General features: G+C 48.3%; 1 protein-coding gene across 1 annotated transcript in view; it reads left to right on the top strand.

The window, feature by feature from the left end:
• The first annotated feature begins 107 nt into the window (after positions 1–107).
• Positions 108–12,808, top strand: part of Tbc1d22b (TBC1 domain family member 22B) — a 50,660-nt gene continuing 37,959 nt past the window's right edge. The window contains 1 exon segment of the mRNA XM_034524659.2: positions 108–311. Coding sequence (XP_034380550.1) covers positions 256–311 — 56 coding nt within the window. The 5' untranslated portion in view covers positions 108–255.

The following is a 12,808-nucleotide window of genomic DNA, read 5'->3' as shown; positions in this document are numbered from 1 at the left end:
GCCGCGGGGCTTCAGCGGCCCGCAGGATCCCGGATTCTCATTGGTCCATCCGCCCACCGGCCTGCTCAGTCCACCAATGGCAACGGCGCTGGGCGGGGTGAGTGCCCACATCCAAGATGGCGCCCCCAGGAGCTGGGAGCGGGTGACCGGCGGCGGGGAAGCGGCCTGGGCTGGCCCTCAGATTGCGGGGTCCCGGGGGCTTGTCGCGGGGCGCCCCCGTGACCCACCGACCAGGCCTTCCCCCGGGCCGGAGCGATGGCCGCGGAGAACAGCAAGCAGTTCTGGAAGAGGAGCGCCAAGCTACCGGGGAGGTGAGCCCAGGACGCTGAGGGGAGTGGGGATTGGACCCAAAGCCTTCCAGATCCTGGTCCCTGAATCCCGCCGTCTTGGGGTGCCCCCGAGGCCGGAGGCTTGGTGTCAGGGTAGCCCAGGCTGGAGCAGCTGTCAATCAGAGGAGCCTGGCCAGCTTGGGTGTGGGATGCAGACAGGGGTCTGGGGGCGGGGAACCTCAGCTGGGAGGTGTCGGGGAACCGGGTGTGAGGGGCAGTGGAGTTGGGCGAGTTGCCATGGTCAGTCTGGCCTTGGAGGGCCACCTGCAGACCGCTTCCGACTTTGTACAGAACTCCTCAGGGGTCTCCAGCAGCATGGCATGGGTGGCTGCTTGCATGAGGGTGGGTGGCCCCATGGCCTTGGTTCCCAGCCCATCACCTTCCTGTCTTCCCTTTGGACTCCCCAGGAGTTCTGATGGGAGAGCCTGGGGCAGGCCTACAGGGGTATGAGCAAGGAAGGAGAGGGGGGAATTCTCAAGCCTGACCATACTTTGTCTTGAGTTGGCCCTTTCGCTTTAGAAATTATTACGGGGGGGTGGTCACAGGATGGAGAGGAAGTGACTGCTTCTGGCGTTTTCTGATCACTTGTGCAATCCCGGAGAAGTGATGGTCTTTTAGTGTGGATGCATTAAATTCTTTTTATTCTTCAGTTTTGTTGGAGAGGAGGCCTCCCGAGCAACCGATTTTCTCGGTGTTTCTTGCTCTTCTTGGTGTATGTTGACATTCAGAACAATTGTCTCTCAGTCAGTCTGCCTTTGGTTTACTGGTTGGTGTCCTGAAAAGTGAAAGCCCTATGTGTTTCACTGCTGAATTTAAGATTTCTGCCAGCCACAGGCTGCTTGTTGTTAGAATATGTGTCTGGTCATGGTCCTCATGTGTTATCTTTCCTTGGTGATTTGCCTGTTAAGTTTTTTTTTTTTTTTTTTTTGTTCAGGTATACTCCTTTGGTCTCTTACCTTTCTCCTTTCTCTCCCCTCTGTCTCCCTCTCTCCCATTCTCTCTCTCCTCCTTCTCTTCCTCCTCCCTCCCTCTCCTCTTTCTCCCTCTTCCTTCTCTCCGCCCCTCCTCATACTGTTGAAGACACTCTACCACTGAGCTACACACAGCCCCCGCCCCGCCCCCTTCTTCAAGCAAAAGAGAAACAAGAGTCAACATTGACTGTGTGGCTGTGTTAACTTCTCTGAGCTGTCATTAGACACGTGGAGAAAGTTGAAGGACCAGGTTTTAGCAACTCGTATTAATATAATACGGGGGGGGGGGAGGCAAAGGCAGCTTCGGATCGAAGTGCTTGCTGTGGGGTTTTGGTGTTGAGGCGTTGAACGGTGACACTGTTTTTAGATAAGCTCTGCTTCCTGCCCCTGATTTCTTTTCCTTCCTGCTTGAGCGAGCTCTTCAGCTGCGCTGACTGTTCTTCTCTGGGAGTTTGCTGTGGAGGGATCATTACAGTTTGATATCCTAAGGTAATAATCAGTGGGGAACGGTTACATCAGGAAGCAAGGGTGAGGACAATGGGAGATGGATGGTCTTTGTGCCTTTGGACTGACAGATGTGGTGAAGTAATGGCCTTTTGTTTTATTTCTTCTATTGCCTATAGAAAGTCAACTTCTTAAAAGTACTACTTTAAATAATTGTATTTATTTATCTACTTAATTAGTGTGTGTGTGGTGCGCACATACCACAGTGGTGTGTCAGAGGACAATTTTCGGGAATCAGTTCTCTGCTTCTACCCTGTGGGTCTCAGGGATTGAACCCAGGGCGCCCGGCTTAACGGCAAGCATCTTTACATGCTGAGCCCTCTCTCTCTCTTTTTAGTTTTTTTCGAGACAGGGTTTCTCTGTGTAGCCCTGGCTGTCCTGGAACTTACTCTGTAGACCAGGCTGGCCTCAAACTCAGAAATCCACCTGCCTCTGCCTCCCAAGTGCTGGGATTAAAGGCGTGCGCCACCACCGCCCGGCTCTTCAGTTCCTCCTGATGGAAGGTTTAAGGAAGCCATTTTTCATTTTGTAACATAGAGCCATAGAGGCAAGAATTTTGGAGTCTAGATCATCATCATTTATTATCATTGTCATCATCATCATCGTCGCCCTCATCATTGTCACTTAGATTCTCTTACCTATAGGATTCACACTCTACCTAAGCTTCAGTTCCCTGTGAAGTGGGGAATAAAAAGTCTTCCCTCAGAATCACCAAAGTGCCCTATTTGTAAGAGCCCAGGACAGTGTTTATTTACTACACTGTACTTGCTCCATAAATAGTCATTATTAATTGTCCTCTTGTTATTAGAGCAAGCAGACATTTAAAAGGATGTGTCTCCGTTCCCCCGGACTAGTTATTTGTCTCTTTTATTATTGAAGCATAAAAATGTTGCCGTGATCTATAAACCATGATCCATACCTTGCCTGGTGAGAGAAGTATTGTCCCCTGTACACTCTTGGCAGAGAGCCCCAGAGCTCAGGGCTGTTGGGGAAGGCTGGCATTCGTTTCCATAGAAGGTGTTTTGGTTCCAGAACAGAACTTTTACATCTGAACTCTTTTGAGGCTGGAGAAAAGTTTTCTCGTGAGTTGGCCGATGATCGAGTAGAAAGCTACTGTTCTCTTCTTTGCAGTTTGAAAGGTGAGAGAAGCTCCAAGTTGTAGCTAGTTACTTTCAGTTTCTTTGATCATGATGAAGCGACTTTAGTGACAGCAAGTAGAAATTTTGTTAGAATATCTTAAGTTCAAAAAAACAAAGTGGGCCGGAGAGATGGCTCAGCTGTTGAGAGCACTGGCTGCTCTTCCAGAGGTCTTGAGATCGAGTTCCAGCAGCCAGCAGTTCACAGCCGTCCATAATGGGATCTGATTCCTCTTCCATCATGCAGGTGTACATGCAGATAGAGTACTCATATACATAAAAAATACATGAATAAATAAGACCTTAAAAGAAAAAAAAAAACTGAAGCATTCTTTAAATGTTGTTTGTTTTGAGACAGAGTCTCACTATGTAGCCCTGGCTGTCCAGGAACTCAACTATGTAGACCAAGGCTGGCCTTGAACTCACAGAGATTGACTTGCTTCTGCCTCCCAAGGGCTGGGATTAAAGGCATACATCACTACAGTTTGCTTTTAAGATAGTGTCTCACTAAGTTTCCTACTGTATAGATCAGGCTGGTCTCAAACTCAAGAGAGATCCACCTGCTTCTTCCTCCTAAGGGCTGGGATCTAAGGTGTGCATATTTTTATTTTAAGTGTTCAAGTGTTTTGCCTGCGTGTATGTATATGCACGTACACATCTGGTGTTGGTGACAGAGGGCATAAAAGCCATTTGGATCCCCCTGGAACCGGAATTATGAATGGTTGTAAGCTGTGATGTGTGTGCAGAGAACCAGACTCTTGGGTACTCCTCAAGAGTGATGGGTACTCTTAACTGTGGAGCCATATCCCCCCCACCCCCCACCCCTGCCAAATTTTTGTTTGTTTGCATGTATGTTAAGTGGATCATGTGTGTGCAGGGCCTGTAGAAGTCAGTAGAGGGCAGTGGATCCCTTGGAACTGAAGTTGCAGATGCTTGAGAGTGGCCATGTGACTGCTGAGAACTGAATCCAGGTCCTCTGCAAGAAGAGCCAGTGCTCTTAACCACCCAGCCATCTCTCCTGCCCCTGATTTCAAGACATTTCTGACAAATACTTATTTTTAGATAGTGTCTTATTATATGCTGTGGTTGGCCTGGAACTCACTGTGTAGACCAGGATGGCCTTAAATTCACTGAGAGCCAAAAAGGTGAAACACACTTTTAATCCCAGCCCTTGGGAGGCAGAGGCAGACCTCTGAGTTCGAGGTGAGATTTAGGACAGCTAAGGCTACACAGAGAAATCTTGTCTTACAAAAGAAAAACAAACAAACAAAATTCACAGAGGGTCATCTGTACAAGTTCCAAGACAGCCATAGTTACACAGAGAAACCCATGACTTGAAAAACCAAACCAAACAAAACAACAATAAAACCCACAGAGATCCATATGCCTCTGCCTCTGGATGTTGTGATTAAAGGTCTATGCCAGCACACCTGGCCAAGATCTTGGTATTGATGTGTAGGCCGACAGGGCAGCATGCATCATTGTTACAAAATGGACCTATGTACAGAATGCAGGCTCAGTAACTGGATTGCCTGGGTTAAAATCCCAGGTCTGATATTTTCTAATTAGGTGACCTGTCTCAAGAAACAAAACAAAAAAACTAAAAGGAGGGTCCGGGTTGTAGCTCAGCGGTAGAACTGTTGTCTGAGACCTTGAGGTCAAGGGTCAGTCCCAGCACCAGGAAAACCCATTCTAGCTAACCTGAGAAAGTGGGTGACTTGGTCCTGTGTCTTCAGTGGCTATAGGACATTCATCCTATAGTCCACTTAGTATTAGGAAGGTGACTAGATATGGGGACAGATACCTTTCTCAGCTGTGTCATATCCAGCCAGACCTTGCAGCACTACCTCAGCCCTCACACACACACACACACACACACACACACACACACACACACACACACACCCGCCAACCCCCGCCTAAGTTCTGCAAGGACAGGTGTGGGAGGCAGGCTAGGTGGCCACTGCATTACAGTGAGCAAGGCAGTGAGGGCTGAGCCGGGACAGGGAGTAGGGAAGAACAGTTGAGTGCAGATCCTTGAGTCTTTGCAGATCATTGGCTGTGGGGAGTAGGGAGAGGGAGGAGGGGCCACTCCCAAGGACTGATCTGTAGAGAAGCAGCCAAGGGAAGAGGCTAGTGGGCACAGGCACCTACCACCAAACCTGAAGACCTGAGTTCAGTACCCAGGACCTGCACAGTGGAAGGAGAGAACTGACTTCCCAAGTTGTCCTCTGGCCTCCATATGTATGTTAGATGCACGTGCACAACACACACACACACACACACACACACACACACACAGAGTAATAAAAAGTAAGCCAAGTTTTAAAACAGAACATTGAGCTCGGCCATACTTGATTTCCTTACCTATGGAGCAAGAGGCTTGGACAGAGTGGGCCTTGCGGTCTGGACCACTTGTGAACGAGCATCACGCTTACACATCGGCCAGGCATGCTTGGCTCTCGGGAGCAGACTTCAGGGCTGGTGCAGAAGGTGGGCTCTTGTGTGCTGTCCTTTTGGAAGTAGCAAATTGCTGGCCCCGGGGAGCAGCTGAGTGTGTAAAAGTTGCTGAACACTAGAACTGGAGGCTAAGACTCCTGTGGATAAGAAAAGGAGGGCAGACGGGAAGGCAGGTGACTTTCCTGGACCACAGAGTGGACTTCAGGACTCCTTGCCCCAGTGCCCTGCCTGTCGGTGCTTCTGCAGTCCACAGAGTGTGGATACATGTCAGGAAGGGCATAGGAAAGACTGTGGTAGTGCCAGCTGCTCACCCCCCCCCCCACTTGTTTCCAGGCCTGCTGCTAAGCCTTCTCTTGTTTTTGAGCAAAAAGCTTGTTAGTAATTTTCCTGAGATATTATTTCTTCTTATTTTCTGTGTATGGGAGTTTTGCCTGCACAAGTGTCTATGCACCACATACGTGCCTTGAAGGCCAGAAGGCAGCGTTGGATCCTCTGGATCTGGAGTTACAGACAGTGGTGAGCCTCTGGGTGGGGATTTGATTCCTGGTCCTCTGGATGAGCAGCCCATTCTCTGATGAGCGGAGCCATCTCTGCAGCCCCCAAATGCTTGTTTTTAAAGTCAAGGAGGGGGCTGGAGAGATGGCTCAGCAGTTAAGAGCACTGATTGCTCCAGAGGTCCTGAGTTCAATTCCCAGCAACCACATGGTGGCTCACAACCATCTGTAATGCCATCCGATTTCCTCTTCTGGTGTGTCTAAAGACAGCGACGGTGTACTCATATAAATAAAATAAATCATTCTTAAAAACAAAAAAGTCAAGGAGGGCTGGGGATGTGGCTCAGTTGGCAGAGCACTTGGGTTCAGTTCCCAGCACCACACAGAGCATGAAGAAGCACTTGGGTTCAGTTCCCAGCACCACATACAGCCAAGTGGGATGGCGGTGGTGCATGCTTGTAATCACAGCCCTGGGAGGGTGAGGTAGGATGTCAGAAGTTCAGCCATAGCCTTAGCTACATGTGTTGTTGGAGATAACCCTGTACTACACAAGTCTCAACAAAACAAAATTCAAGGGAGTCATGATTAGTATTAAAGTTGAGGTTATTAGTATTAAAAGAAGCTGAGGTGCTGGCCCCCACTGTCTAGAATCTTAGAATTTGTGTGTGGTTGAGGCAGGAGGATCAGGATTTCAAGAACAGTCTGGACACTGGACAACATGAGATGAGAAAAAAAAAAATGGTATTGAGATGCTTGGGACTGAGTGATCTGGCCAGCACTGGGTTCTGTCTCCTGTTGGAAAAAAAAAAAAAAAAGAAAAGAAAAAGTTGAGAAAAATGGCCGGTTCCTGAAGTGTATACTCACTCATGTACTTTTAACTAAGGTCTCTCCCTGTCATTTGGTCCTTTCAGAGCTTTTAGGAATCTGATAGTAGATCAGTGTAATGGCCGGTGTTTGCCTGGGCAGGTCTATTATATCCCATTCTTGGTTTGGAAATGTTTCTGCTGATAAAGTAAGTGATTATAGAAGGTACTGAATTATTGCTGAAACGGCCAACCCTGGGGGCTGGAAGACTCCACGGAGCACCAGTGTGAATGGAGTCCTGTTGCCAAAGTTCTTGGCATTTAAAATGGGCCGTTCTATTCTGGTATTTGCTCAGCTTCCGTGTCAGCACCAGACACATGCCGGTCTTTCCCACCAAGGCTTTCCCAGTGTTGCAACTGAGTAAGAAACCTCCCGCAACACATTCTGTTGGTTTGTCTTCTCTAACGTGGCAGAGGCTAGCCCCTTGGCTGCATGCTGTCTCTTCAGAGCGTGTGTGTGGTGGTCTTTGGGCAGCAGCATTTAGTCTGAAGCTTTCAGGTGTACCAGAGAGGAGTCAGCTGAAGCAGAGAGCAGGCCTGTGGGGCTCTGACTTGACCCACTCGGGATGGTCTGTGCCCGCTGGTATGTGCTGCACGATGACACTCCACAAAGAAGCCACAGAGGCCACAGCTTTCTAGAAGCTGAAACTCTGCTCAGAATTGGTGCTTCCCTGCTGAAGAGAACAAATGGCTGGCCGGCTTTCCGGTTTTTCCACTGAGCATATGTCATGTTTGTGATCAGATAAGTAGACGTGGAGCTGGGTGGAAACATGTGGCTCAGTGAAAACAGCCAGGTGTGGAGGGAGCCTGCTGGGCGGGGCCTGAGCTAGTGTCAGGGCACTTGCCTCGGGGAGCTGAAGCCCTTGATCTCACCAGCATCACAAGACAAAGAAGAGGGGGGAGGAAGAAGATAAGAAGAAGAGGAAGAGGAGGAGGGGCAGAGGATGAGGAGGAAGAGGAAGAAGAGGTGAAGGGGAGGAGGAGGGAGACACATAGATACTAATTAGGGCCAGTGAGTGTGCTCAGTAGGTAAGAGACTTGCTCCCACAGACCCGACAACCTGGATTCCATCCCTGGAACCCACGGTGGAGGGACCTCCCGCATATGGCACAGCGTCTGCACTTACACAGTGCACAAGAATAACAAAGAAAAGGAAAGAAACTAGTAAAGACCAGCAGTGGACAGAAGGGTCCCTGTACCGTAGGGCATAGCCAACACCTGGCACCTAGGGAAGGACGTGAGAGACATCAGGGGCTCCCGATGACTTATGTCTCCTGGCTGGTATGTGGCAGTGTTAGAGAGCAGACCTCTCCGTACTGTCTTTTCTTGGCACTCTCCTTTCTGCCTGAAAGTGGCGGTGAAATGCTTTCACACTTCAAGCAATTAGGCAGAATCTCATAGTGTAGTCTAGGCAGGCCTGGTGTACTCTACTTAGCCAGTCTGCTAAGTTCTAAAATTGCAGATGTGTACGCCACCGCCATCCCAGCCACCGACAGGGCAAATGCCTGTTCTGAGGTGGAGTGGCAACCAGCTTGTCCCAGCACCGAGTGTGCGGGTCTCAAGGGACCTGGTTGGCACGGGCTCGTAGGTGAATTATTTAAACTTTTTTGAATTATTTTGTGTGTATGTCTGGGACAGAAAGGTGGTCAGGTCTTCTGGAAATGGAGTTTTGAGCTACTGTGTGGGTGCTAGGAATTGAGCCCTTATCTTTTGGAAAAGCAGCCAGTACTCTTAACCCCTGAGCCAGCTCTCCAGGCCCTCCTAGGTGAACTGTAAAGTCAGTAAATGGGCACCTTTGCTCTCCCACTCTGTAGTCCGTCCTCGTCAGGCCCCTGGGATAATCTTGGCTTCTCTTCCTTTTATAACTTCCCACCTGTCTTCATTGAGGTTCAGCAAACTGATTTATTACACAAAGTGTCCCTGGTTCAGATACATCATCGTCTAGTTCAAGAACACGCTAACAAATTCGATTTAGGCACCAATGCTTCTGCTGTCACAGCCCATCATTTATCAGAGCCTTTCTGGCTGCGCCAGCATGTCAGCCAGCATCTTTGAAAAATAGACTCCTGGGGGCGGAAGAGCCTCTTCCTTGGTAGTTGATGGCCTCTGGCCCTTAGGTCCATATGATTCGATATGCCTTTTCTCAGAGAGGATTTGAAGATCTTACTTTTTTATCCAGTCAGCTAACCTTACTGGCCTGGTGGGATCCTTCTGCCTTGTAGCATTTAAGAGAGGGCTCCGGACCTAAGAGTTCAATGCTTGAACCTAGGAGGCTGGAGAGATGGCTCAGTGGTTAAGAGTGCTGACTATTTCTCCAGAGGTCCTGAGTTCAATTCCCAGCCCCCATGTGGCTATCTCTAACTCCAGTCCCAGAGGGCACTCGTGTATGTGATGCATATGTGCTCACACAGGTGCGCGCGCGCGCACACACACACACACACACACACACACACACAGAGAGAGAGAGAGAGAGAGAGAGAGAGAGAGAGAAGCTGGGTTTTCTTGTGTGTATGGACTCACCCACAGACTGCTGCCCACCACCAGGAGCTGTGCTAAGCCTCCCAGCCCTCTCAGGATTGTGTCGTTTGTATCATATAAAAGTGCTGCTTGTGAACGATGCAGAGTCAGAGAGGGACTTGTCCGCAGGGGGAGCAAGCGCTCTTCCTGAGGCTGGCCCCGCTCTGCAGCCTCTCCACCAAAACTCTGTCCCTGCCCCCCAAATTATAAGATACAGATGTGAACACATTTTAATTTTAGTACTTTTGCAAAATATATGGAGTCATTGTGCTTAAAAGTTCTGCATCTGTGATGCTATTCTTGGTTGTCATCTTGACTACATCTGGAGTCAACTAAAACCCAATGGCTGGGTACACTTGTGAGAGACTTACCTGCCTGCCTGCCTGCCTACCTGCCTGCCTGCCTGCCTGCCTGCCTACTGCCTGCCTACTGCCTGCCTTCCTGCCTTCCTGCCTTCCTGTTTTGTTCCTTCCTTTTTTTTTTTTTTTTCCAGATAGAATTTCTCTGTGTAGTCCTGGCTGTCCTGGAACTCACTCTGTAGACCAGGCTGGCCTCAAACTCAAAAGATCCACCTGCCTCTGCCTCCCAAGTGCTGGGATTAAAGGCGTGCGCCACCATCACCTGGCTGATTTGTTTTTCTTAATCTTTTGAAGTAGGAAGGCTTACTTTAAAAAAAAAAATGTATTTTTCTCTCCTACAGTACATCCCGACTGTAGCCTCCCCTCAATCCACTCTTGCCATACCCCCACCTCCTCTCCCCCAGATCCACTGCTTCTCCATTTCCTTTCAGAAAAGAGCAGGCCTCCCAGCGATGTTAACTGAACGCGACATAACAAGATGCAATAAGTCTAGGCACAGACCCTCACATCAGGGCTGAATGAGGTAACCCAGTAGGAGGAAAAGGGTCCCAAGAGCAGGCAAAAGAGTGGGACACCCCCTCCCACTGTTAGGAGTCCCACAAACATCCCAAGCTAACAACCACAGTGTGTATGCAGATGGCCTAGCAGAGACCCATGTAGGCTCCGTGTTGTCACCTCAGTCTCTGAGAGCCCCTATGAGCCCTGCTTAGTTGATTCTGTGGGTTCTCCTTGTGTCCTTGATTCCTCTGACTCCTACAATCCTTCCCTCGCCTCTTCCGAAGGGTTCTCTAAGCTCCAGCTAATGTTTGGGTGTGAGTGTTAGCATCTGCTCCCATCAGCTGCTGGAGGGAGCCTCTCTGAGTGGGCTAGGCACTGATCTATGAGTATCGCAGAATATTTCATTGATTTTTTTTTTTTTTTTTTTTTTGGTCCATCATGTTTGGTTCTACCATGGGTCTCTCCACCATCCAGCTTAGTTCCTGGGCATCCAGGCAGGGTCTGGCATGGGCTCCCTCTTGTGGCTTGGGCTTCGTGTTGGCTACTCTCACAAGCTCTGAGCCACGGTGGCCCTAGCACATCTTGCTGGCAGAACAGGTGTGGGTTGAAGGTTTTATGACCCTTCCTATCTCACCCCAATCCATTCATAAAATTGGTTGTATTTCCCCTTGGGCTCCTCCTCGTTACTTAGCCTCTCTGGGTCTGTGGGTTGTAGTGTGATTATCCTTAACAGCTAATATCCACTTACAAGTGAGTGCATACCATGTTTGTCTTCCTGGGTCTGGGTTGCCTTGCTCAGGATTTTTTTTTTCCTAGTTTCATCTGTTTACTGGCAAATTCCTTGATGCCATATTTTTAACAGCTGCACATTAACCCATTGTATAAATATTCCACAGTTTCTTTATCCATTTTTAGTTGAGGGACATCTGGGTTATTTTCAGGTTTTGGCCATTATGAGTAAAACTGCTATGAACATAGCTGAACAAGTGTCTTTGTGGTAGGATGGGGTGTCTTTTGAGTATACGCCCAAGAGTGGTATAGCTGGGTCTTGAGATAGATCTATTCACGATTTCCTGAGGTACCGGCATATTTATCTTCACAGTGGCTGTACAAGTTTGCACTCCCACCATCAATGGAGGAGTGTTCCCCTTGCTCCACACCCTGGCCAGCATGAGCTGTCACTTGTGTTATTGATCGTAGCCCTATGACAGGTGGAATCTCAAAGTAGTTTAATTTACATTCCTCTGATGGCTAAGGATGTTGAACATTTCCTGAAGTGTTCCTCAGCCATTTGCGATCCCTCTGTTGAGAATTAGAGAAGACCTATTCCTAATCTGGATCTTTGAGGTGGGAAGATCCGCCTCTACTCTGGGCCACCCCTTCTGCTGGCAGCCTATATGAAGGACATGGAAGCTTGCTCTCTGCCTGCTTGCTCTTGCTCTCTCTGGCAAGTCCGTTCCTTCACTGGCAGGAGGAGGAACTTACTTCTCTGTGGTTCTGGTGCATCTTGAAGACCAGCTGAGACGTCCAGTCTATCAGACTGAACACCTGCTGGATTCTTGGACCGTCTGTTGGTAGACAGCCATTGTGGACCGGCTGGGCCTCAGCCTGTTAGCCATTCTGACAAATCCCTTCTTTATATGTAGATTAATTCTCTGAGTCTGTTGCTCTAGAGCACACTGGCCGGTACAAACACCTGACGCAGCGCAGTTGGCGTCTATTTCACGTCTGTGGGGACAGAATAGCCTCTTTCCTTTAGGATGCGTGTAATTTACTTAACTAGCTCCTGGCTGTTAGAGATCTTTTTTCTTTTAAAAGTCAGGTCGGGTCATTTATATTTATTGGTATAATTTGGTCTCTGTTGCTGGGCGGTGGTGGCACACGCCTTTAATCCCAGCACTTGGGAGGCAGAGGCAGGTGGATCTCTGAGTTCGAGGCCAGCCTGGTCTACAGAGTGAGTTCCAGGACAGCCAGGACTACACAGAGAAACCTTGTCTCAAAAAACCAAAAAAAAAAAAAAAAAATTTGGTCTCTGTTTTCTTTTCATATTTTTTTAAAATAATTTTCCTCCGGCTGTGGTGGCTCACACCTTTAATTTCAGCACCCAGGAGGCAGAGGCAGGTAGATCTCTGAGTTTGAGTCCAGCCTAGTCTACAGAGTGAGTTCCAAGACAGCCAGGGCTATACAGAGAAACCCTGTCTTGAAAAATAAAACTAACTAACTAACTAACTAACTAACTAACTATAACTAACTATAACTAACTATAACTAACTAGTAAAAATTTATAGTATAGACTAGACTGTGCCTCCATTGTATGTATTCTGATAATTTGGAAATTTTATGTATCTACTGATTGTATTTGTAACTGTTTTAATTATAATTATTTATTGTATATATTTGTATGTGTGGGTGTGTGCATGTCATGATACACGTGTAGATATCAGAGGACAAGTCAGAGGAGTTTCATCTTGTGGGTCCTGGGATTGAACTCAGGCCTCAGACTTGTCAGCAAGTGCGTTCACCCTCTGAGTCCTCTTGACAACCTTAGATCATTTTGATTGTGACATATTACACCACAGAATGTGTAATGACTTGATGAATAGTAAAATTGAACATACATGTCATTTCCCAGAAGCCCCTGTGTCTTGTTTGTTCCCACCCCTTCACCATCACAGAG

The sequence above is a fragment of the Arvicanthis niloticus genome, chromosome 20 (genome assembly GCF_011762505.2).
Source record: "Arvicanthis niloticus isolate mArvNil1 chromosome 20, mArvNil1.pat.X, whole genome shotgun sequence".
NCBI classification, from domain to species: Eukaryota; Metazoa; Chordata; class Mammalia; order Rodentia; family Muridae; genus Arvicanthis; species Arvicanthis niloticus.
The sequence above is the reverse complement of the archived record's forward strand: the minus strand, read 5'-3'. Positions and strand labels throughout refer to the sequence as shown.